Source organism: Pan troglodytes, chromosome 6 (genome assembly GCF_028858775.2).
Source record: "Pan troglodytes isolate AG18354 chromosome 6, NHGRI_mPanTro3-v2.0_pri, whole genome shotgun sequence".
In the NCBI taxonomy this organism is placed as follows: domain Eukaryota; kingdom Metazoa; phylum Chordata; class Mammalia; order Primates; family Hominidae; genus Pan; species Pan troglodytes.
In genome coordinates this window covers 101,418,588-101,445,742 of record NC_072404.2, presented here as the reverse complement: position 1 = coordinate 101,445,742, position 27,155 = coordinate 101,418,588, and the positions used below count along the sequence as shown (strand labels likewise).

Genomic DNA, 27,155 nt, shown 5'->3' with positions numbered 1-27,155 from the left:
CTGACATCATGCTCAAAGGAAATGCTCATTGGAGCATTTCACATTTCAAATTAGGATGCTGAATAGGTAAGTATAATGCAAATATTACAAAATTCAAAATATCTGAAATCTGAAACACGTCTCTCAAGCATTTTAAAGAATACTCAATGCATATAAAACATATCTTCATTTCAAAAATTTTTTTCTAAAAAGTATTTTTAAATGTTATGCTAATTTAACTTTGTATAAAGATAGCAACTGTTGTCTCCAACAAAGGTGACATTTTACAAGTTGAAAAAATTAAGCAACACTAGTAGACCACAAGTAATATTGCTTTCACGTAATCCTTTAAAAAATCTTTCTCTTAAGACTAAGACTTTCTCCACCTAGGAAGAGGGGAAAAAATGGATTTTTCATAAGGCTGAATTATCTAATGGCACAACCACACTAAATCCTAATGAAGATGACAAATTTGCAGGTACTGATTTACTCTTGTATGAGATAAAATGACCTAAATAAATCTTTTATGGACTATATTTTGAAAACAGTCATTGGGAAAGCTTTTTCAATCTATACATTCCATCAGCCCAGGAAAGAGCTAAGGATGAAGGGGTGTGAGAGGGATCTGTGCACCTTGAAGGTTTCCCTAAATGTCTCTAGTCTTGGTTTCTCCTTTAACCAAAATAATGATGCATGCCAAGACCTATTCCCTAAGAATGATATGGAGATCCCTTCAAGTGAATGGTTCTGTGACAGGAAGGATTAGTTGTACTGTATGGAAAGTGAGGAAGGAAAGCTTACTTTAAAAAAAGCGACATGTGATGGTAAGAAATAAAGTAATTCTACCTTTTCTTTTCAGTGAAATATTCTGAGGAAATTATCTAAAAAATGACAGTTATTTCTCAGAACATTAAAAGAATGCAAGCTTAACTATAATTTCAGGTTCAAGGATGATAGCAATAAAGTCACTGATATGTGCAGTCAGTTTTAAAGAGAAAAAGAAAAAAAAGGAAAAAAAAAGCTGCTGAGGAGAAACTTTAATAATAATAAGTTGACTAAGATTTGGAGTAAGGTTAAGAAAAAAGGCAACAATGTAGGTACAATAAAATGGTGCAACAGTAGAAAAAAAAAATCAAACATGCACATCTTTGTTAGTTTCTTAACGTTTCATGAGCAAAGCAGGCCAACCTTTTCAAATAAAAGAAAACTACATAATAGGAGATGACAGCCTAGGTTCTAGAGCTTAAATATTCTTTGAAGTACAACAAATGACTACTTTTTAAAAGCCAAAAATATGTTTGTCAGAAATGGGGCAATAACTAGAAACTGTGGATAACTTTTTTCTTTTTCTTTTTTTTTTTTGAGACGGAGTCTTGCTCTGTCCCCAAGGCTGGAGTGCAGTGGCGCGATCTCGGCTCACTGCAAGCTCTGCCTCCTGAATTCATGCCATTCTCCTGTCTCAGCCTCCCGAGTAGCTGGGACTACAGGTGCCCGCCACCACGCCTGGCTAATTTTTTTTTTTTTTTGTATTTTTAGTAGAGATGGGGTTTCACTGTGTTAGCCAGGATGGTCACGATCTCCTGACCTCGTGATCTGCCCACCTCGGCCTCCCAAAGTGCTGGGATTACAGGCTTGAGCCACCACGCCCAGCCCTGGAGACTGATAACTTTTGTACTACTCTAGTATACATTTTATTATAAGGAGTTTATTGGCACTCTGTGCTTCTTCGGCTTTAAGAGAAATGAAATCCACTGAACTGTTTAGAAATTACATTCGAAATAAAAATTGTTTCAGAAATAATACTAGTTAAAGTGTTCACTATGTGCCAGGTCAACACTCCTATGATGTGGGTGCTATTACAATCTCTATTTTAGAAATGAATTAACAGAGATTTGAGAGGTTAACTGACTTAGTTATTGTCATAACCTAGTAAATGGCAGAGCCATGATACAAACTGGGATTGCCTTACCCTAAGCACAATGTCTTTATCACCATGACAAGCCATCTTTAGGTATTCATACAGTGAATCCTCTCTCATGTAGCATTCATTTGGTAAATGTGGAGTTTTGACTATGTTTCTATGAGGAAAATGGGCAGTTGGGGTGAAAAAGGAGAAGCAGGAGACTGGTTAAGAGGCTACCACAGTGATCCAGGCAAACAAGTGACAAGTGGGATTTAGGAAGATGAATAAAAGTGCAAATAACAGAAAGATGTAGTGCAGTCTGACCCATCAGTGGGTTGGAATCAGGGGTTGAGAGAAAGAGGAGAATCAAGGCTGATTCTAGTTCTCAGCAATGGGGCAGGTTAGAAGGTACAGAATTTACTGAGATGAAGAAGGAAAATGTTTTATGCTTGTCTTTCTCTGGTAGTGGCTAATCAGGAATCAAGACCTTTCTTTTGGACATGTTAATTTTGAGACATCTAAGCAGAGACAGAGTAGGCACTGGATATCCAATTCTGGAACTTAACAGAAATGTCACAGATGGAAATACAAATGTGGAGTCATTTATATATGACTGCCTGGGAAGAGGCTATAAATAGGAAATAAAAAGGGGCCCAAGAGTAAGTTTTGGGGCACTCCATCATTTATGCTGGGTAGGAAAAGGAGAAACAAAGACTAGAGGAGAGAGACCAGTGGAGTAGGTGTGTCACAGAAACAAGAGAAGGAAGTATTTCTGGGAGAAGGCTGCAATAAATGCCTCTGAATGGTTGAGGAGGATGGAGACAGAGTTGGATATTAGCCATAGCCATGAGGCTCTGGGTCACCTTCACAAGAACAATTTAAATGGAGTAGAAGGTATAACCCTACTGAGAAACAAGGGCTGGATACTTCACTGGAGGGGACTAGTAAGAGAATAGGAAATGGGAAAGTAAAGAGTGAACACAGATAACTCTCTTGATCACTTTTGTTAGGAATGGGAATAAAGAAATAAACAGAGTTTATTTAATTGGGAAATACTAGAAGACATATGCAGATGGAAATGATTCCAAATTTCAATACCAACAATTTTCAGGGTTAATTACCTTCTCATGCTTAAGCAATATTAAGTTTTCTGATTTTGAAGATTTACATACAAAGGAAAGAATCCACTTTTAAGTTTTTAATGATATGCATCTTATTTTACACTTGATACAAATTACTGTAAGTTGGGCAATATCAGTGAAGTTCTTACCTCTCTAGTTTGATGTTCACTGATAGGCTGGAATCGAGGAACAACCTTAAGTTGCTGTTCTAGTTTCTGTATTTCCTGTTGGAATACATCTCTCTCATGTTCTCTGTCAATGGCTTGCTCCTAAAGTTTAATGACAATAATGATAGTAGCTAAAGAAACAGTATTTAGAGAAGCTATTATTTCTTACTTCTCCTTTAGAGATATGTTAGTTTTGTTTGAAGACAAAGGACTGATGGTCATGGAATATCCCAAATCACAAAAGTTTTAAAAGATAACATTTTATTTTTTATATGCCATATAGCCTATTTGGCCTCCTCAACAAAAATTCAAGTATTAATATTAAAATATTATTTTGAGTACATTTCTTTTTTTATTCAAGTAATATTAAATACAGGATGAAAAAATATTCACCTTAAAATGAATTTACTTTTCTGGAACAAAGGAGGAATTCCATGTTAGTTTAGCCATTAAACAAAATACGTAAAACAAATTGTTTGGTAAATCAATTTCTTGAATCCTAATCTAGGTTTTATGTCTAAAGTTATAAAATGAGTAAGAATCTGATTCTCTGATCTATGAAGAGAGTATCAGGCTTAAGTGAAATCTCAAAGGAAAAAAAAATGTGAAATTAGAGATTTAACATCTTTTTGGAAGAGAGTAATGGCAGCATGACCACTGTTCCGGGCCCATTTCCAATGGCCACACTGTTCTATGTGTATCTTTTACAGGTGAAGCAGTGGTGGCCCATTATCTCTTTGCCTATCTTAGTCTGTGGTTAAATAAAAAACTAGAATAAGCTCCTGATCTGAATTTGGAAAACTAGTGGGGCTTATTCATAATTTTTATTATGTATAATTCAATACATAATAAAATGTACTGATTTTAATTCTGAGTGCTGCACAATAAAAATTATTGGAATCTTAAACTGGAATAGTACTTTTTGATCGATTAGTAGATTCGACACCTAATAAAACACTGAAAAACTAACTCAACAGTCTTTTCATAATTTAAAATTCATAGCCTAGTATACTAGCAAAGAACATTCCACTGAGAAAAATCAGTATTCAACTTGAGAATACTTACATCTAAAAATTTTCTCATTTTTTCTAACTGCTTTTCCAATGCTTGGTTTTGCTGTCTTAAATCCATTAGTTCAGCATTTTTTTCTTGTTCCAGCTCTATAAACCTACTGACTTGTTCTTCCACATCTATTTCTAGAGCTTTCACTTGTTTTTGAAGGTCATCACGTACTTTTTCAGCTTGACATTGTACTTCTAGTTTTTCCTTCATTAATTTTTCTGTCTCCTGTAGTAATTCTGTTTATTAATACAAAATATACTGAATTAAATCACAATTAATGATCTTATGATAATGAAATCCCTGATAACTATGTCCAAATTTTACGTTCATGAAATAAAAGGCTGAGAATTATTTTAAATACACATGAAAGTAAATATTCTCTTATGAAAGTATCAAAATTATATTAAAATATTTCTATATAAGTAAACAAGCAATTATTAATGAAATTATACAGAATTATTAACAAAAAATATGTCCTGTCACTAAAAATAATATTTTTGTGAAAACAACATAGCAAATGACCAAAAAAAAAAAATCTATTTTTACTACTGGGCAAAGAACAAAGTCCAATTAAATTCAAGCACAGAAAAAAACTCACCGTTTTCTTCACCTCAGGCAAAAAGCAATTCATTCCAAAACCATAAAGTCAATTTTATTTGCATACACAATAAACATGAAGATCAAACACTGTAAATCTTTAACCAAGGCAAGTCTAAGAGTTACAGAAATATAAATACAGCTATAATTGAAATTTCCTGTTAGTCTTACTCCTTATTAGATCCATATTCCTGAGTTGCTTTTGCATGGTCACATGTATGTGAATCAAGGGAAAACTGACATGTATGAGAGGTAGTGTGGTGTAGTGCTTAAGAACAGACCGTAGGCCCAACCTAGCTCAGCAACTTATCTCCCATGTGACAGTTATGATGATGTCCTTTAGTTTCCTTATATGTAAACTGAGAATAATATTATTACTGATCTCTTAGAGTTATTTTGGCATTAAATGAGTTAATACATGTAAAGAAGAGTGTCTGAGGTATGGTAAGCACTATGTGTTAGCTATTAATATTATTAATATAACAAAGTGTATATAGTAAAAATAAAACAATCTTCTAATGAAGAAAATGGAAAGAACATATCCCTAGGGTCTTTAACTAGTATGCCAACATCGTACTCAGGACTAGGAATCTCTAGAAAACAGCTTTCCTTTTAAAATAACATTAGATGTTAACATAAAAATAAATCAACCAGAGAGCCTCTTATTAAATTTCACTGATCCTTTTGCTACCATCATCTTACATACTTCCTGATTTAGAAGGAGCATTTAAAAAACTCATAGATTGAAAGAGTTTAATATATTTGTTAAATGGTTTCTTAAAAAACTCAAAATGGCTGGGTATGGTGGCTTATGCCTGTAATCCCAGCACTTTGGGAGGCAGAGGTGGGCGGATCACCTGAGGCCAGGAGATTGAGACCAGCCTGGCCAACATGGTGAAACGCCATCTCTACTAAAAGTACAAAAAATTAGCCAGGCATGGTGGCTCCCGCCTGTAGTCTCAGTTACTCAGGAGGCTGAGGTGGAAGAATCGCTTGAACCCAGGAGGCGGAGGTTGCAGTGAGCCGAGATCACACCACTGCACTCTAGCCTGGGTGACTGAGCAAGACTCCATCTCAAAAAACAAACACAGACAAACAAACAAACAAAAATCAAAATGGTTTTAAGCTCTATGCAAAAATAGACATCATAAGATGATGGTCAGTATGAATCTCAGATGTTAATTTCAAATGAAAATTTGTGCTTTTATTGTAAGAAAAGTTTATTTGTTGTTGTTAAAGAGAAAAACTGTAAGTATGGAACAACAGCAACACTGCAAAACTAGAGATGTTAGTTGGCTGAAAATCCAGAGGTCACCCACATTTTGGAGTTTAAAGTCTACCACCCAAACATTGGCCATGCAATGGTATACACACACCTGCTCCTGGTGCTGCATCGACTGCAGCATCTACTAGTCCTAGGAAAATAGAGAGAGAAAAAAAAAAGACACAACAAAAGTATAATTTATATGTCTTCTACTTCCTAAAATGGGATAATGCACATGCACACACACGTATCAAAAACAAGAGTTGAAGACACTGATTATCACTGGTAACATTTTGAGAAGTTCCAGTATTTCTTGAATATTTTGCATATATGACATATACTTTCCATATTAAAAATCCCAAACTAAACCTGTTTAATTAATTTGAGCAGCTGGAAGAAACTTCACTATATTACAAAAATGTATGCTGTATTTCTAAACTGATAAAATGAAATCAGTGAAACTGCACATTTAAAAATCCAACTGCACGTGTAATATAAAAGTGAGAGGACATGGTAAACAGGATTTAAAGTTCCATCATTACCAAGACTGACATTTACTGCTAAACAAACTTTCACTTCAAGATATTACTTAATATCTTATTTAAGGAAAAATGAAAGGTTACTTAAACATTTAAGTATTATTTGAATTCCTACTACATTAAACTAGATGTCAGCCTACCAGCCACTGACCTTTTTAAATTTACTCTGCTTGCAAGTCAAAAAACCCCTCCACCTGCTCATTACTAGTGCCAGATCAGTGCTTTTAGATATTTAATCCAAGTATACATTTTTGCTGCCTCTCTGCTATTAGAACTAAACCTTACACAATTTTTAAAATATCCTGCCTCATTATTTGCAGCTTTCTCTTGAAGCAGAAGTTTGAGGATAAATGAAGAACTATCTTTTCCTGTTAACATCTGCCTAAGGAAAAAGAAAAAAAAAAACCTGATTCCACATGATTGGCTAATAAGACATTTATCTATAAGGTAGATTTTCTTATAATTTTTTAAATCTCTCTATAAAATATATGAATAATGGCACTGAAAGAGGAAAAAAGCCACCTTAAGCCTTTGAAGAATACAAATAAAATCAGAGGACTGTTTCATACAAATTCTGAAAATACTTACGTTGTTCAACTGGGCCTGCCTCTGCTTTCATAGCTTCCTTTTGTCTGGACAGTAATTCTCTTTCTTCTTGGATCTGCTGTTGCTCTGCCTCCAATTCTTGCAACCTGTTACTTGCACATAACAACTCCTGCTCAAGACGATCTATTATATCAGTTTTTTCCTGAATTTGCCTTTCAAAAAGAGTTTTTTCATCTGCATAGCCATCAATGACACCTATAATACAAAATTAACAGAAAATAGAAGTATTATTCATTTCAAATTCAACCACTAGGTTTTAATATAAACAACAAAAGGTATACTGTTAGCAAAACTTTCCATCATTCCAACCTATTAAAAGTCTTGAATGAATTTGCTGCTCATCACAGCAACTATCAACCTTTAATAGGGTATGGTCAATGCAGACATTTCCTTGTTTACCATTGTGCATAAACATGAAATTTCTCTGAATTTTCTAATACTTTGCTATACCAAAGTACCACATTATGTAGGTGTAAGTCACTTTATTAAACAGATATAAACAGTAAGTTTCTGAAAAGCTTAATACAAATTAGATGCTTGTGAACTGAATCACATTTTGAAAATTAGAAGGTTGGTATTTTAAGTAATTTTAGAAGGCCAACACCCATAACAGCAGAGGAGAATTAAAAAGAGCATAGGGCTTTAGAGATTCAAAGCCTGGAATCACTATGTAATGGTATTTGTGCCCTTTAACAATTTAATAACATCTTTTAGCTTCAGTTTGCTCATCTTTAAATTACAAGGGTTGTCTTAAGATGGTGTGATTACAGTAATGAGTCACCACCATCCTTTTTGGTATTTTCTGAAATTATTAATATTTTCTGTAACTCTATAAATTCTTTTTATAATTATATATATATATATATATATATAGTTTTAAAAATTGCTTGGAGGAACTCTGAAGATAAACCACAAGTACTTTTTAATGGTCATTCTAAATTGGATTGACGGCTTCCAAACCTGGCTGTGCATCAAAAATCTCTATTTTAAGACTGAAATTTCTCTACCCTTAGTTGTCAATGGCAAATTGCTCACCCTCAGCCTTACTGAGCTCCACAGCTAGCTGTTCTCTGGCCCTGGACTCCTCATGAAGGCGCTCTCGAAGTTCCTCTTGGCACTTAAGGGACTCTGTTGCTTCTTGTTTCTGTCTAAATGACTCACGCATCAACTCTGTCTGTGTAACTTTCGCATGTTCAAGCTAAACAAAGAGGGAAACAATACATAAAAGAAAATAAAGTGTGGAAATACTAGTTTCATTCCCTATTAAAGCTGGAAAAAAGGAGGATTTTAAAATAAAGATATACTACTGAATTGTAGTCATTTAGATATTGCCAGTGTATGCTAAGATTAGCAGGTAGGAGAAATCAGAGGAGACATGTATATTGGCTGTGCACGACTTTCTGTAAAGTGACGTATTCTAGCTTTACTGAACAAAAGCATATGCTTCTTTTGGATACAAACCACTTTAAATCAATGGCTGTGTACTTTATCATATAAAAGAAGATATAAAGTTAATGAAGCACAGGCGTTTATCGTATTTGCCAAAGAATTTTATGTAACTATACAGTCTATGATAAACTTTCTTTTACATTTAGTATTTATGGATTGTGACTCCTACAGTATCTGCTGTATACTGTGGGGGACCAATAATACATGATTAATACAATGGCATCAATTAACAAAATGATAGTAGCACAACAAAATGAAATTATATTTATAATCCATGTACTTAACTAAAAGCTTTATATTTCTGTCCATTTGTGAAACACCTAAAGCTCCTATGAATATTCAGCGTATTTTCAAAACCGTAGAATACAGAGACATTAACCATAAACACAGATTCCTTAAAATATTACCAATAGCACATACTGACTACATTCTTAAACAATTTTTTAAGATGATAGAAGGCTTAAAGCCAAAGCTCTCTTGATCACTGCTACTAAATGAGCTGTGTGAAATTGCAGAAAAGTACTGTCTCTGCCTTAGTTTTCTGAGCTTTTGACTATCAGCACCTGCTTATCTGTTATTACTGAAACAATTACATGGGAAAAAATTGAACTCAAATGTTTCTAGTATTTAGTCCAAAAATTGTAAGAAGAAATCATCACATATATTAATAACAGGCTCACAGTAAAGTCATAAGAATTTGTAAATTTATATATAAAGTACTTTGTGCATTAAAAAGATATTAGTACATTTTAAGCTTAAAATATGATCAAATGTAGTGGTTTCTAATTTATAGTCACATATTGTAAATGTATTACAAAATCATTATAATACTAAAGGATACTTTATTGTTAAAGACTTCCACTTTTCACATCTGAGAGGTATTTGTCATAGCAAATGGATTTTAGAGTAACTACAGCTTTTGATGGCTACTCTAAATCAATTTCCAAAATATCCAGTATGCAATTATTCTTGTTTTAATAGGATATTTCAAATATCACTTATAACTTATTTGCAATTAATATGAATACACGTATAAGACTCATAATAGAAAATTAATCATACATTTTAAATTATAAATTATTTCCTAAAATACCCATGATAATATGTTGTTATCTCAAAAGGAATATTTTTACTTTTAACTGGCAAGAGTTTTTCCTTTAAAGTCTGGATAACTAATATCATTAATTTTTATTACAAAGAAACATAACAATAAAGTATGAACTAATTTATATACAACTACATGGGAATTTACAGTCACAATCCATATTTTAAAAACATATCAATTGTTTTTACACACGTTTGTCATTTTTTTCTGTTCATTACATAATGACTATCTAGTAAATACATATAACTAAAAAGGATATGCTTTTTTTTGTCTTTTTTAAATTTACTATAAGGATATAACAAAGAATTTACAACAAAATAAATGCTTGCTTTAGGTAAGTAAATTAAATAAGTCTTTGCTTCTATGTTCTGCTTCCTGACAAGATTTAATCAGCCTTATAATCCATTTAAATATTTATCATAAAACCACAAGAGAAAAACTTGTTTTCTAAAATAAAATGAAAAAGTTGGAACAATCAAATACAGTAAATCTAGCAAAAAAAATTTCATTTATTATAGCAGATGAGATCCACACTTCATCAGGAGATAAGAGACACCCTTCAAATAAATGTTCATTAAATACTTAATATTTAAAGAATCCTCTTCCATTCAGTTAGAGTATGTTTATTCCTAATATCTATAACAATATGAAGAATGTAAGATTTCATATTCAATATTTCCAAAGTATTTAAGAAACTTATTACATTAAAAGTACATGTAAAGTATCAGTTAATATTCTGTCACTTTAATATAAAAGTTGCAGAAGAGGTAACAAAACTATTCTGAAAACCATCTGGCTTGTTAAATATTAGCTAGTACAGGATAAAGCTATGAAAGTCATAAAAAGCACTGAATAACTTTTAGTTATACTGAATAACCTGTAGTGAACCTGAAATACTAAATATTCAAGCCTCTTTATGCTAAACACTTATCCTTAACAATGTTTATAAAATATATTTCATATAAAAAGCAGAAAAGGGTCTTGTTCCACAAGATTACGAGGCATATTAAAAACAAAAAGTAAGTTTCTTAGGTTGTTAAGAATATTAAAATTAGAACCCAAGCTTCCTTTTTTCCTGGACTGGAACAGCCAATATAACATATGATTGTAAACATTTCCTAATTGCTCAATGACAATTCACTTAGCTGTCTTATAAGTATCATAATACCTAGTCTCTCAAATATAATAATTATTCCATTCTTATTCAGGATTGGCGTCATAAACATACAAAAGCAAGAATCTTAAGGAAAAGCGGGATCTTTTTAAACAAACTGCCTGGCATTGGAGAAATGTAATATTATCTCATTCTGCTTTCTGTAATTGTAAACATAGCCAAGTTGGAACTCAGACCAAATTTAGCCCTTAAATACATCTAGAATGAATGAGTAGTAACACATCAAACAAGGTTCTATCCCATTTAGCCTTAATATAGACACTCAAAATTTAATTTCTCATTATAGTGTTTAACTAAATGAATATTTTTTATACTTACTGAATAAGGAGGGGTAGGCAGTGAAATTTTAGAAATAAGCTTTAATATATGCCCGTTTCTTTTATGAATAAAATGGAAAATAGAAGTATTAACAATTACTGAGTTATTTTCATCCAAATGTTCACAAAGAGGAAAAGGATGTGGTAAAGGCACGCGAGATTCAACCTCATAAATGTCTTCGTCTTGCTCTTCTAACCACGAGCCACTGACTTTGACAGTTGCCAAATAGGTGCTATAAGAATCCATCCCAGAAGATACAGCTGCCGAGATTCCTAATTTGCTTTATCAATTTTCTAATACATTAAAAAGTTCTTTTTAGTTTATCAAGATCTACCATAGCAGTATAAAACTTTTCTTTTTTAGCACTATCAAATAAACGTTATAAAATTAATTCATACAACTGCACAATAAAAGGAAGGGGAAAGTCCAGGAAAAAAACTACAAATCTAAAAAAACTTAGGTCTCTATCAATCTTGATGCCCCCTCAAAAAAACCCAAACCAAAACAAAAACCAAAAAAAATCAAAAAACAAAAATAAAAGCAAGCAAACAAACAAAAACACCTTTTAAACTAGCATAATTAAGTCCTTGAAGAGAAGAATAAAAATATAAACATCTAATTAGACGAGCAATAAAACTGCTTTTAATATCAGCGATGTCTGTAGTAATAAGTAAGCCTTCAAAGCAGAACCTGGCAGGGAAGGTCAAGTTTGAAATCTCCATAGCAGCAGTCTTGAGAAATGCAGTTGTAACATTATTTCTCTTGCTCTTGCTGCTTCACTCTATTCAAAAGGAAAAGCTCTTCTGAACTGAGCTATTCAAATAGCCTCTCATGCTGAGCCAAAGGATTCTAGTCAGTGTCCCCTGAGGAAAAGGTCAGAACAGAGGGTGTGGTTTAATGTCTTTACCTATAGGTACACTGACAGGTGGAATGTGAATTAATACGCCCACAAAAAAGCCTGCCAGACAGGATCCAAGTTCCACGTCAGGGCTTTGAAAGGGCATTTAGACAAGTTTATAATGTTTGTAAGATAAGCTGGTGTTTTTCCGTTCCATTAAAAAATTGCTTTAATTTAAAAATGTGAAATTAATTATGTTTGAGTCCACATTAGTAATAAGTTATTCAAGTATATAAAATAATCAAAATTATTTCTGGAAAATTAAAACTTACTTTTGCTATTTCCTTAGAAATATTACTCATCTTTCAAGCAGCCACTAAAACTATAGACATTTCAGTTATAACCTATTTTCATATTGTTTACAGAGTACATGCTAAGGAAAAAATTCTTTTTAAAGCTACACTGTATGTAACAGTTGAAAACTATACCACTTAAGGTATCTTATGAACCCTGACTAAATTAAAAGCCCAAGTTATATATAATAGCCTTCTGGGTACCTCCAGAAACCTGGGCAATAGTGAATAAATAAGCCACTCAGAATTTTAGAAGATAAACAACTTACTTTTTAATATTAAAAGATTTTCAATAATGAAAGTTGTTTTAAAGAAAGGAAAAAACCCTCATTTTGGTATTATTCTTTCCAGTAACTAAATATCCTAAATCCACAAAGCCTTTATTTAAATGGAAAAACCCATGCTAAAGAAGGTAGGTAATACCAACACAAATCCATTCTACAGCTACTCACACTATAAAGTTGTTTAAACCAGTACTCAAACCATTTCACAGTAGGTAGACTAATAATTAGGGCAGAGAAAATGACATTTTCTATAGAAAGCCAGAATCTACAGGGAGATGGCTTGTAGCTGTGGAGGGGCAGTTGCCTCTTACAAGTCTGGACTAGGCAATAAAAATTTTTTGTTTATTAGGGTTTCTTATGCAACCCTCCAGTTAGTCTGTGAAGGTGTCTTAACAAAGCACGTTCACAGATTAACTGGAGGGTTGCATAAGAAACCCTAATAAACACCTATACAAGATAGAGGCCTAATCTTATCACTGCTGCAGCTAAATGTGACTTTAGTGGGGCTTTGGCAGATAGAAGTTGTCAATATCCCAGATGCTCAGCTTTATGAACTGTGGGGACCCATGCTTAGCCTATCAAATACCTCTTAAAATACTCTTTCCCTGCTCCCTCTGCAAACTACAGTTTGTTTTGATAATCTGATATCCAGTTTCTCTTATTTGAAGCAAAAACAAAATCTGTAAGTAAGAAACAGCCCTTTATAAACAGTTAACATTTCGGTCAGGATAAGAACTAACTACAAAGATAAGAGAGAAAAATTACTGAGAAAAATGGACTCAAAAAAGTAACAGATAAAGATGATTCAGAATAGGGCAAACAGCCCTCATAACAGTATATTAACTGATGGAGTATTACATTAATTCATGTTCAGAAAGATGACCATGAATTAAAATAACTGAAATTATTGTCTATTGTTTCACCCATTTTTGGAAGCATGTAAAACTTGCTTCCATCCATGTAAAACAAAAATCTGTAGGTAAGTAGTTATATTAGGAACACAGGTCAAGGTAAGAAGCTTACACAAAGAAAATAAAGTAAAATTAGGGCAAAAAAGACTCAAAAAAGCAGTATTAAATAAAGATGATTCAGGATAGTGGCATACAGTCCTTGTAACAACAGTAATATTAACTGATGATATATTAATTGATGTTCAGAAAGGTGACCGAATTAGAATAATTCAAATTATATTCTATCTTGCTTCCCCCTCTATTTTAGAAAGCACATAAAACTTCTTGCAATCAAAAATAGTTATAATAAAATGACTTAGAAGAACACACTTTAAATTATCCAGACTAGCTTATTATCGCCAGGTTTCAGATAATCAAGATTTTAATGTATATTTGAAGGCTATTAATTTGCAGCATAGAGTTGTTTCCTAAACAAAATAGCTTTACTTAAATAAAATAATGTCAAACCATTTAACTACCTTTCTTCATAAATTATTTCTTCAAACTGTAAAACACTTTTGTTGCTCTCTTTTGGACTTTGATTTGTTCATCTATTTCTTGAAGTTATTTCACAGAGGGCCTATAACCTGCAAACATTACCCTGACGGAGCCTAGACCAATGCTAAGCATACTGGGGACAATACTTGAAGGCAAAATGTGTTTCAGTATTTTGATTGCAGTTATGTTTCAAACACAACAATGACAAAACAAAATCTTAACTTATACTACTGCTTCATCCTCAGATTCCTTTTTTTGAGAAAATATAGAAGCATGTAGCTTTGATGCTGTAATTCTTAAAAACAAGTATTAGGAAGCCCGTAAAAATTTCTTACAGTAAAAATAATTCCATGGGAATAAATTACATATTCATTAAGTTATTCCAAGGCCTAGCAGAATCTCTTGGTAAATAACCTCCTATGGCTCTAAATAATACTTCTGGATTCTGGAAAACTTTAATTGCTGAAAAACTACTCCCAAAGAAGAGAATGGTTTTGATTTCTACCTGATCCAGGAGTTTAGAATCTGTGAAACCATACTCTCAAAGATAACATTTCTGCAGAACCACAAAGAGACTACTGAATAAGGATTGTGTTAAAGAGATTACCTCTCTAAGGGCCTTATGACAGTCTCTTAAGCATTCTTTTTCATACTATCATGAAAGCTATCCCAACCAGTAGGAACCTAACAATAAAGTGAATATAGGCCTGATTGTATGGTAGCCTGTCCAAGCAAAAGAGAGGTAAAACCGTTGTAATAAATGTATTATAATATGGACTTGGACATACCACTGGGCAAGTTACCCCTCAAATCAAATATCTAAAGTAAATAACTCCTATAATACAGGTTATGAAATCACCCAATCAGCCTATAAGGCAGATACTTGTCCAGTGCCCTGATATTCAAAAATTTTGCCAGTGAATAACTCATCTTAAACATCTTAAGCATCAAGTCCTAAGTAAACTTGACTTGGTCCCCACCATACTCTTAACATGTCAGATGCTGCTCTCTTCTCTGGTCTCAGAGTATCCTGTACAAAGCTATTTTCCTGAATTTCTCTTTCACTGAAAACGCAAAGATATTACAGCATGCCTCCCAGCTGTTTTACATTTTGTTATAATACGTGAAAAAAAAAATGAAGGTTAAAGGGAAGTATACTATTATAAAGTAGAACCAAATAATGACACATTGAAGAGGAAAGTGGAATATAAGTTATTTCACAAAGATATTACACATTATTCTGTGTCAATCTGTTAAAAATATTCATCAGGTTCAAGATAATTTTAGTTATTAATCAATGAGACTATTCTGAAGAAATCAATGGCTTTAAACATCTATCCATGGAAGATTAAAAACTGAACTGAAATTCATTTAAAAGAAAGTTTTTAAAAACGCCTACTCCCAATGCTGAAAAATATTATTCACTTAAGAAATACTTCATTTTTATAACTTTTTATACCTAATGCCAACAACTAGTTTAACATTTTATATAAAAGATGTTAGTAGAGTGCTTCAAAATTAAGCCAGAGAACAATGTGAACATTATACTAATAATCCACAGATTAGTGGTTCTCAAACTTTAGTGTGAATCAGAATCATATAAAGGACTTATTAAAAACACAAGTTGCTGGGCCCTCAGTTTCAGTAGGTCTGGGGTGGGGCCTAAGAATTTATATATTGAACACATCACCAGGTGATGCTGATATTGCTGGTTAGGGGCTGCACTTTGAGAAGTCTCTGCCATAGGGTTACTGCTCTACACAAAGCTTTTGTGATCCATTCAGTGATATTTAAATTACCACAATACAGAAGAAGCTAAATAACACAGCGTGGAGTTAGTATTCAACAAATTGGGAAAAATCTGGAAAATGCCATGGTCAGACTCCTACTGTACTTCACTACCTGGTCACATAAGCAGACAGCTGCTATGAGCTGTGGTCTTGGCCTGGGGAAGTGAATGTTTCAGGAGGAGCCCACATGCTTGACTGTTGGCAGCATTAACAAATTTTGGAGAAGTTTCTCTCTAGTAGCCTGTTAAGAACAAGTAGCCTATTGGAACCACTGACCACTTCTGATTTATTTAACATTTTTCACGTTGCTTATCAAAAGACAAATACTATGTTGCATTAACTAAACTGCTTATAATTTACAATGGTATCAAGTAGTAGCAACAGCATTAACACTGGCTGAGATCCAGGTCAAAAGTACTTAATAGCGGTTAAGAAACAAAAAGTATTAACAGTTGTTTTCATATATGAAAGTACAAATCACAAAAATTAAATACTAATATACCTGAAATAAGCAAAAACCAAAACAAAACAAAAGCAGGATCATGTAGGAATTCAGTATAGAATCATTTATACTATACAACTTTCATACAACCAAAGGGATAATTAAGATGCATATGCATTCAAGCTTTGAAAATGCCAAACAGCTATCCATGAAAATATCAAAATTAGCTCAGTCGAGAGAGTGGGATAGTATATTGTACTTCAAACTCAGTACATATTAGCAATATAAGGAGGTTACCTGAGTGCTAGTTTCACTTATGGCTTCTAGGAGTTTTTCAACTGCCGCTTGTAGTCGAGAGCTAATGTTCAGCATAAGTTCTTCATTTTCAGGGTCTATTTCAGTTCCAGCAAAACCACTCCTCACAAGTCGTTGTGACAGCTCTGTTCCTTCCTCAGTTACTTTTGACCACATGTTAATGTCATTTCTTGGCATATCACTTCCAGAATAAGAGGGAATGGATTCATCTGTAACTAGAATAACAGTGTTTTAAAGGCATAAATTAATTATAATAATCATAATTTTTAAAAGTTATAAAACAACATCAAACTAAACTGGAAATCATGGAAATTTTAAGGTCTTTTAAAACAATATTGCAACCAAACAAATAAAATATGCAAATATAGGATATAATATTATTCAATAACCAAGCAAAAGAATGAGAAATGTTATGCTAATAGGAATTTGCAGAAATTGATCATGTGGGTAATTCAGTATTTTTTTCTTTGATAAAAACTTCTAAGATACCTTTCAACAGAAATTTACTACATGCCCACCATGTGGAGTTTGCTAAGTAATAGGGACATATAGGTGACAAGATCTGGCTCCAACCCTTGATGACTTTACAATGTAATGAGGAAACACATAAACAATCACAAGAAAAGAAAGGCATTGTGGAGTAGGCCATTTCAAATGTACAGAGGGATAGAAATAAGTGCTTGAATTTTTCGGGAGCAGACTGACTTTTGAGCCTACATTGGGAGTACAGGATAGAAATAAGTGCTTGAATTTATCTGGTGATGACTAACTTTTGATCCAACACTGGGCAATATCATCTGCTTTGGCTACAGAGTAAAAGGAACTGAGATCATTTTGTTGCTTGCTACTGTTTTAAGAGGAATACTGGGATAAGATTAGACTGATGAGCAGGTCTAATTTAACTTTGGACATTGTTATCCACATTACCCACACTATTCTTATTTCTTATGTTAAAAAAAATGAGTTTGCATGGGTAGAAGATAAGCTTTCCAAGTATTTTCTCTAAGGTATAATAAAAGCATAGGCTATTCACCACTGCCATTAAATACTCCTTTGTGGCAGATGTTACAACTCAACAGTGAAGTTTCCTGAAGAGGCATTACCTGTTCTTTTATTACATGTAGTACGTATTTGTTATCAGTAACTGTACAAAGTTAACCAATTAAAGCAGAGGAAATCTTCATGTACCAAGTGCTTGGAATAAGCATTCAGTTTGACACATTCACTCAAAATAAGAGCTACTTATTAGAACTTGTCTTGCTAAAGTAGCTGGTGCCATATTTTCTTAATCTATGTAGTAATGACATCAGATACAGCTTCAGATGCAAGACCTGAATTCAGCACAATTCAATATTCACTAAGCATGTCCTCTTTGTAAGTCACTGGCTGTAGAGCCCAAAATTGCATTTTAAGGCATGATTTTAAATGTTTCCCATTATATACAGGTTTATCTAATTCTTAAGGTTAACAGTAAATACAACTTTCACTTTGTATCCTTATTCTCCAAAGTAAAAAACACATCAGCTACACTGGTACTTATTTATATTACTCCATGTGCTCAAAATTGAATGCCTTGAAAACATTTAGAAGTGCAAGATAATCTTGGAATTTATAGCATCTTTATGTGAGAAATTAAATGCATTCTAGTAACATTTTCTTTCTCATGGGTACAGAAATGTGAGGCAAAGGGAACAGTGTGATACGATGGGAACTCTAGGCTTTTTAGGGCAAAGGGACATGGAGAAATAGTGGTGAGGTAGGTGAGAGAGCTAAAAGAAGGTAGCTGGAAAGTAAGCTGGATTCAAGTTGTAAATGGTCTTAAATTTTATAGGAACCTTAGGGGTTTTGCTATAAACAAATGGAAAGAGTAAATCATATTTTGAATAAGAAGATAATATCAAATATGTGCATCAGGAAGCAAATTGTAGCAATGCAGAGGTAAGTTAAAGGAGAAAAAATTGAGAAAGCACAGGTTGGAGAAGACAATGTAGAAGAAGACAAGGAAAGAAGATATGCATAAGATGACTGGGCTTCCAGCTTAGATGATTCTTAGGTGACAGAGAAATCATTAAGAAAAATACTAAAAAATCAGGAAAAAGTATACAGAGTAGGGATGAAAAATGATTAGTCTGAAATGTTAATGGGATTTGTGAAGATGAGTCAACTGTTGGAATTTTGGGTCTGCAATGACTTAGGAGTCATTTGTAGAAAGGTGAGAGTTGAAACCTTGGAAGTAGATACATTTGTCCTAGGAGTAATACTCAGTGACAGAAGGAAGACAAAGTTGAAGTCTCTGTATATCATAATCTAACAAAAGAACCTGTGTTAAAAAATATCAGAGAGAGGCAGGAGAGAGATGTTCCAGCAGACAAAAAGAGACGGCTTCAAGACACTTTAGTAATGTTATTTGTCTAGAAAGACAAACAAGACAATGACTGGGAAGATGCTATGGAGACTCCTGTGTTTACCAGCCTTGATTTCTATTCCTGCAGTACCAAAGCTGCTCTCTCAGAGGACAACACTGACCTCCCAGTTGTCAAATCAGCTGGGCACGGTGGCTCATGCCTGTAATCCCAGCACTTTGGGAGGCCGAGACAGGTGGATCACGAGGTCAGGAGTTCAAGACCAGCCTGGCTAATATGGTGAAACTCCATCTCTACTAAAAAATACAAAAATACAAAAAAAAATTACAAAAATACAAAAATTAGCTGGGCATGGTGGCACATGCCTGTAGTTCCAGCTACTCGGGAGGCTGAGGCAGGAGGATCACTGGAATCCAGGTGGTGGAGGTTGCAGTGAGCCAAGATTGCACTACTGCACTCCCGCCTGGGCGATAGAGCAAAACTCCGTCTCAAAAAAAAAATAAAAAAAAGTTTGCTGAAATTTACCTTGAGCAGGGAACAAAGGTGAGAAAATTCAACACTTCTTAAATTTTTAAGGCAGTATGAAGATAGTCTAATGTTTTGGGCTATAGAGAAGGAATCAACATGAGGAAAAGATTGAAGGTATGGTGTATTAGATGGGAGCAAATCTCAAGCACAAAATAAAGAGGGTGCGTGAAAGTGACTTATAAAAGGCCTCTGGCTTTTTTAAGCCAAATGGCTTATTTTTAAAAATAGACATTAAAGTACCTAGAAAAGGCAAAGACGTCACCTAGCTTAAGGTATTTTCTTAATAACATTTTGAAGGTATAAACAATCTGAAATAATCTGAATATGTTCCAAGAAAAAACCGAATTAAAAAAAATCCTATAAAATAGAAATATGAGAAAGACATCAAGCTTAAACTTTATTTATTTATTTATTTTATTATTATTATTTTTTTCGAGATGGAGTCTCACTCTGTCGCTCAGGCTGGAGTGCAGTAGCTGGATCTCCGCTCACTGAAAGCTCCGCCTCTGGGGTTCACGTCATTCTCCTGACTTAGCCTCCCAAGTAGCTGGGACTACAGGCGCCCACCACCACGCCTGGCTAATTTTTTGTATTTTTAGCAGAGATGGGGTTTCACCATGTTAGCCAGGACGGTCTCGATCTCCTGACCGTGTGATCCACCCGCCTCAGCCTCCCAAAGTGCTGCGATTACAGGTGTGAGCCACTGTGCCTGGCCCTAAACTTTATTTTTAATAACCAGTCTTGGAGGGAAAAATTCAGAGGATAATATAGATTAGCAGGGGAACTTCACAAGATGCCAATAATAATCTTAGAATGTCCAGTTTGGTAAATAGAATCATTTCAAATTGGTGAACCTCTTGGATTTATGTCTTAAAACATAGTAAATGATGGTTATTCAAGTCCTTTAGTTATTAACTTTATGGATTATATCATGTTCATTCCCTGACAGATAACGATAAACTCCCCAGGTTTAAGCGGGATAGGCAATGTGATAAAGCCTTCTCTGCCCCAAAGGCTCTCTGAATCTCTAATGGCTCCAATGGAAACCACTAGTCTTTAGTCTGACCCTGGATCTGACAGTTGAGAAAACTGTACTGAAGCCCTGGGAGACTTAAGAGGTTTGCCCAATATCACAATGGACTAGAAAAAAAGAAAACAAGGCCTTCTGATTAGTGCAGTGGTGTGATCTCGGCTCACTGCAACCTCCACCTCCTGGGTTCAAGCATTCTCTTGCCTCAGCCTCACGAATAGCTGGGATTACAGGTATGTGCCGCCACACCTGGCTAATTTTCATATTTTTAGTAGAGACGGGGTTTCACCATGTTGGCCAGGCTGGTCTTGAACTCCTGACTTCAGGTGATCTGCCCGCCTTGGCCTCCCAAAGTGTTGGGATTACAGGCATGAGCCATGACTCTCAGCCCCTAGCATTCCTTCTATAAGATTGCATTTCTCCAAAAGGAGGCAGCAGCAGACAAGATTCCATCCCTGGCCTCCTATGGGAGAGGTGAGCATAAAACCACTGAATCATCACAGTGAAGACCTAAAGGAAATTTTTTTTTCAACACAACCTGGGGAATTCATTTCTATGAACTGATCTAATATTCATTCAGGTTTAAGTGATTTTATGTTAGCTCAAAATTTCCCTTCAATTTCATAAACTAGGTTACTCTTATGAGGAAGCAAATATTAGCAACTTTATTCTTTACTTTTTGAGTGTTAACAAGTCCATACATGTTTAAAATCGAAACAAGTTCAGACCTGAAGGCTGAAAACACATCAGAAGTGTTACAACAAAAAGTCATATATGAAAACTGAAAAGCAAAAGTTGCTTCGCAATTAGACTGGTTTAATTTTTTTGTTATACTAAAAAACATAAAACTGTCAAAAGTTTATTTCATTTTTAAAAATAATGCTCCCATTATATTTATGAAGGAATGTCAGAAAAAATTCTTACATATGGAACACAGTGTTAATATTTTAAAGCCAGTATTTTCTTTCAAGTTTATATAAAAATTAAAAATTTTAAATTATAAATTCTATTAACTCAATATATCCTTAAAGATGCAAGATGGATCCATTAAGTGTCCCCCAGTAATATTAGTGGTTGCTCCAATTTTATTAGTAAGATGATCACACTGCTGCTAAACATAAAAACAGTAAGATGGAGTTAACTAAATGGAAAGTAAATATAACCAATGATACTAATCCTAGCAAAATTATCTCTGCTACAATATTCTATACACTATATTTCTTAACTGTGGATTTAGCTTTTTCTCTTATCTCAATATTATTCTTTCAGAATCGGTCAACAGTTAAATAACTAAAATTTTAAAGGTTTTAGTTGATTCAAATATACGTAGTGGTTTTAGGCAAAATATTAAATATTATGACTCTATTTTGCTTTGAATCAGAATAGCAATGACTTCTTCATTAGACTATGAATTGCTGTAAAGCTGAGAGCATAGAGAAATAGCTCAGTAAATGTCTGCAGAATTAAACTCATAAAATTGCTTATAATTGAAAACTATGGTCAGTCGCAGTGGCTCACGCCTGTAATTCTAGCACTTTGGGAGGCCGAGGTTGGTGGATCACTTGAGGTCAGGAGTTCGAAACCAGCCTGGCTAACATAGTGAAACCCTGTCTCTACTAAAAATACAAAAATATTAGCCAGGCATGGTGGCAGGCACCTGTAATCCCAGCTACTTGGGAGGCTGCAGCAGGAGAATGGCTTGAACCCAGGAGGTGGAGGTTGCAGTAAGCAGAGATTGTGCCACTGCTCTCCAGCCTAGGTGACAGAGCGAGACTCAAAAGGAAAAAAAAAAAGGAAAGAAAACCATTACTGTATCTTAAAATAGGATATACATATTTCATGTGTGTTGGAAGATTTAGATACACTTATGCAAGAAAATAGGCTAGTGGATCAGAAGTCTTTTTAGGTCTGCTTTCTCATGGAAAATGAACATAAATATAATCCTCTGTGCTTGAGTTAAATTATCCATTTATTCCCTTTTATGGAGACAGTGCTCTGGAAGTAAGTTCACTGTCTTTCAAGGTATGTTGTCTGCTGAATACTTTGGCAGCCATGTTGAGAAGTATCTAAGAGGACTGCTAACAACAACAACAAAAGCACAAAATACATCTGTAATGCACAGAACATTCTCAGAGTCTCTTCTGAATATGGCAGTCAACCTGGTCTAGGTCTTACCAGTAGAACAGCAAAATCCCTCCCTAAATGGTTAAGTGAAACAAGCTTGTGAAATAATTGTTTTTTTAAAAGCATAATTTGATACACACTTTTATCAGACCAAGAAAATGTTACCTAATTCTTCTCTATAAAGATCCATATGCAGAAATAAAATAGCCGTGACTGAGAGCTTAACCAAGAGTGAAGTTAATTTGAAAAATCCTTCTACCAAGTTTGAAAAGAGTGAATTTGAAAGCAAGGTTTAAAATTCAGTATTATTTCAGCTCTTAATTTACTAAAAACAATTTTTAAAACTATCTTTGAACTCAGCTAAGGTGTTTAAAAATCAGTTTTATTTGCAATTCCAAATCAAGCTTTTCTCTGTACCTAGAAACATACTACTGGCCAACTTATAATTAGGCAAACCTTCCATAAATGGGATAATTTCTTTTCATTTCTCCACATGAAATTTAACAAACAGAATTCTCTCAAAAATTACAAAAACTGGCATTTTAGGTCTGCCTCTATGGGAGAAGTGCTTGAGTGTGGAATGGTAGTGAACTGTGGGCTTGATCTTCTGAGCCAGGAGTCCAGATCCTATGTTTCTCCATCTCACAAAACTTTTCCCCTCTTTTGATTTCCTCATTTCCCTCTCCTGCAAGGAAAAAGAAATTGAAAAAACAAGAGACAATGGAGTTCAGCAATGTGATGGGAAGAAATAGAAAGAAGAGGCCGGGCATGGTGGCTCACGCCTGTAATCCTAGCACTTTGGGAGGCCAAACCAGGGAGATCACCTGAGGTCAGGAATTCAAGACCAGCCTGGCTAACAGGGTAAAATCCTGTCTCTACTAAAAATACAAAAATTAGCTGGGCGTGGTGGCATGCACCTGTAGTCCCAGCTAGTTGAGAAGCTGAGGCAGGAGAATTGCTTGAACCCGGGAGACAGAGGTTGCAGTGAGCCTAGACTGCGCCACTGCACTCCAGCCTGGGCGACAGAGCGAGACTCTGTCTCAAAAAAAAAAACAAAAAACAAACAAAAAAAGAAACAGAAAGAAGAGCTGAATCCACACAGCTGAAGGAAGACAGAGTTACGAAGACAGCTCTGGCATATCAGGACCTAATCTCTGGATCCATACACATTGTGTAATATTTCAACTCACTTTTTCAAAAGGAAGAAAGAATCTAGCAAAGGACAGTCCAAAGGTAACACCAAATCTTGGGTTTCTTATCAAGACTTTCTTCTAACCATTTCAACAGGTACATGAAGCTGGTGCTGGGTTCCTAAAAAGTCTTTATTTCTAATCTTTCCTTAATCTGTAGGATGGTTTCAGGATGTCATCCATACCTCACAGATACTGGTAAGAGTCCTAAGTGCTGATGTATAAATTTTCTTTTATCGGTGGAGAAATGTAACAGCATTCTGGTTTATGTAGGCACTGTGGCAACCCTGGGTAAATATAATGACAACTCTATGATACCCACTTGCAAATGCTATACAATAATGGTGTTTGAAAAGAGTTGCTCTAATGTATTTCTGTTTGAAGGTCCATTTGCTGGAAAATACTTATTTTCTCTTCTATATTTTCAACACATGGCAAAATGCCTTGAACTCAGCAGATTTGTTGAAATGATTGTTTCCACAACACAGAAAACTAGTACCTCTTGTATGTTCCTCATGGACACATGACTTTACAGATGCCTCTGCTTCTGACCTCCAAATTAGGCTGGCAGATGACTGGCTTTTACTAGATCTATCTAGAATCCCAAGGACATGGCGACCAATTGTTTCTTCAACAGCTGCTGTTGTCTTTACAACTTCTAAGAGGATCTTCAAAAGTCTATTATTAGCTTTCTGGAGTGCATACCTGTATAGATAAAGAAGCATTGATTAAAATGTTTAATATTTTTGAAGCAAACACTTTGCTTATGTCCACTAAAAAGTACACTGCAAAATATTTGATTTGAAAAATAACAGATGATCCTTTTTATTAAAATAATACCCAATAGCATCTACAATAAAGTGCTTCTAGTTTTTTATTTGTAACTATATTATAAAATGATTTGTTTTTGTCTGAAAAATTTTGGCCAATTAGCTTAATCATACCATTTTTTAAAATGTACAGTATTTAATTGACTTGAAAAAAATAACTAGAGTCTTAAGCCAGTAACTAGGTTAAGACAAAATCTTGGGAGACAAAATTTAAGTTTTAAAAAGTATGGTAGTGCCAAAGCATATGCAAGTTATTGAGCTTGCTGCCCATGGTTATACATATGTATTTTGCACATTTAAATCTTTCTATATGTTAAACATAAAAACATATTTTGAAACATAATTTTAAAATCACACCAGAAAAAATTATGTGGTAGTATTTGTACAAGTTAATGGTAATGAGCTGAATGTTTAAATTACAAAAAGTAATAGGCAGAGATCTGTTTTTAAAAAGGTGTGTAATGAAATTTCACTATCTGTCAACACCACAGAGAGTATCATAGGCCGTTTTTATTACATCTGCTCCAGGGACAGAAATTTCTCAAGTTACACTCACCACACTCATTTAAGTCAGCAGAAGAAACCTGTTTTCAACTAGAATGAATTTGGTGTGTCTCTCTTTTTAAAAAGTAATCCTTATTTTAAAAAATTTGGAAAATACTGCTAACCACTCACCAAAAAACCTCAGCAATCACTATTACAATTTTAATGCCTGTATTTCTAGACTTTTCCTCCTGCCTCTCTTATAAATATATACGTATTTTAAAAACAAAAATGAGATCATCCTGAACAAAGTGTTTTTGTACACTCTCTTTTTTGCTTAACATGAACATTCTACCATGCGAAGAAAGCTACTTCCATAAATGGTGATTCAGAAGACTGCCTGATTAATTTTCTTAAAAACTAAACAACTCTCTTGTCCTAGCAACTCAGTTCAACAAAGGCACACTTTATACATGCAGACAAAATAAAAGATTTTCATGGTAAAGGTCTTCTGCCTTAAGACAGTTTTATCTTTTAGCTTCACACTGTAGGAGCTTGCCAAAAATCAGGCTAAAGGACACCTGTTTCACAGGCACATGACATATCTATTTTAAAACAAGATAATAAATGGAGAAGTTTTCCGTTAGTATTTGTCAAGTGAAAGAGACGGTTCTATTTTTGCACCTAGATCAAGTTCTCTGCTTATATAATCAAGAATACTAAAAATAAAACTAAACTAATTTAGTAGGAAGCCAAGGGTTTTATTTCCTTAACTTGTTCTGAGGTTTTGTTTAAGCCCCAAACCCCAGAACTAGAATAATGTGAAAATATTTCTACTTAAGAGAAATGATTAAAATTAATATGGTGGTTAAAAAAAATACTCATTTTATTGGCACTTACTATAAAAATTCCTAGAAATTAAATACTGCATAGTTTTCAAAATTTACCAATTAGAGATAAATAATATAAAATAAACAAAGTGTTTATTTTATATTGCCATGGTAACTCTAATTTTCATACACTGTCTTTCTTGTTTGAGTTCCATACTGACTGCGTTCCATACTGATGATCCAATGGGGAAGCCAAAATCTTAGGGGCCAAATTCCTCCATGCAAGCTGAGGAAGGAGGTTAGGAGGACACAAGAGGGTTGACAGTCACAGAAATTGGAAAAGGAGGAAATTAAGAAGTAAATATTAGTTTTAATTTAAAATTAAAGAAATTATTTTCATTTGAACAAAACAAAGTTTAAAATATTGTGCTTAAAGTCTTTAATACTAATGTAGGATAACTATTCTCACTTAATATTTTACATTTTTATATTAACCTCTACAAAATCAAAGTAAGGAAAAGTTTTGCTAACATCAGGTGATTAACAGTTAAGTATGTGATTAATATCCAATCAAAATTTATATAGAAAAGATTTTTAAAAAATGTTATCTATTTAATGATGAAAAACTGAAAATCCTGTACATACTACACATACATGGACATGTTTCATACACAGATGGTATGATGATTTTTAAGACAAAGTATCAATGTACAAGATAAAAATAAGGACAAAGTCTATTACATTGAAACAACCATTTTAATTTACTTTGCACTGAAAAAGTACACATTTTGTATACCTTTCATTAGACAAAATCTCAGGAGGCACATCTTCAGGTTTTCTGTCTAATTCCTTTTCTTTAAATGTTTGTTCTTCAACTTCTCCTTGGTTTTCATTTCCATTCTGTTTAAGTTTGTGTAAAGGATGAGAGGAGAAGACAGAAAGAAAACCTGTCAACTTGGAAACAGCATGTCATTCTTCTATATTGGTATGAGATAAAATAGAAACCTCTGTGCACAAAATTGA

At 34.0% G+C, this 27,155-nt stretch overlaps 1 protein-coding gene across 8 annotated transcripts in view; it reads right to left on the bottom strand.

Annotated features, from left to right (window-relative positions):
• The window catches only part of AKAP9 (A-kinase anchoring protein 9), a 166,758-nt gene that overhangs the window by 40,870 nt on the left and 98,733 nt on the right, over positions 1 to 27,155 (bottom strand). For 4 of the 8 annotated variants that reach the window (XM_016945127.3, XM_016945128.3, XM_016945124.4 and 1 more), the window contains 7 exons: positions 26,929 to 27,032; positions 24,489 to 24,694; positions 16,737 to 16,969; positions 8,274 to 8,436; positions 7,221 to 7,433; positions 4,236 to 4,468; positions 3,153 to 3,272 (listed from right to left, as the gene is read on the bottom strand). In XM_016945127.3, the coding sequence (XP_016800616.3) occupies positions 3,153 to 3,272; positions 4,236 to 4,468; positions 7,221 to 7,433; positions 8,274 to 8,436; positions 16,737 to 16,969; positions 24,489 to 24,694; positions 26,929 to 27,032 (1,272 nt within the window). Of the gene's footprint in view, positions 1 to 3,152; positions 3,273 to 4,235; positions 4,469 to 6,205; positions 6,245 to 7,220; positions 7,434 to 8,273; positions 8,437 to 11,284; positions 12,126 to 16,736; positions 16,970 to 24,488; positions 24,695 to 26,322; positions 26,419 to 26,928; positions 27,033 to 27,155 lie in introns of those variants that run through there. The other 4 variants (XM_016945121.4, XM_016945118.4, XM_016945125.4 and 1 more) reach the window with 2 other exon arrangements.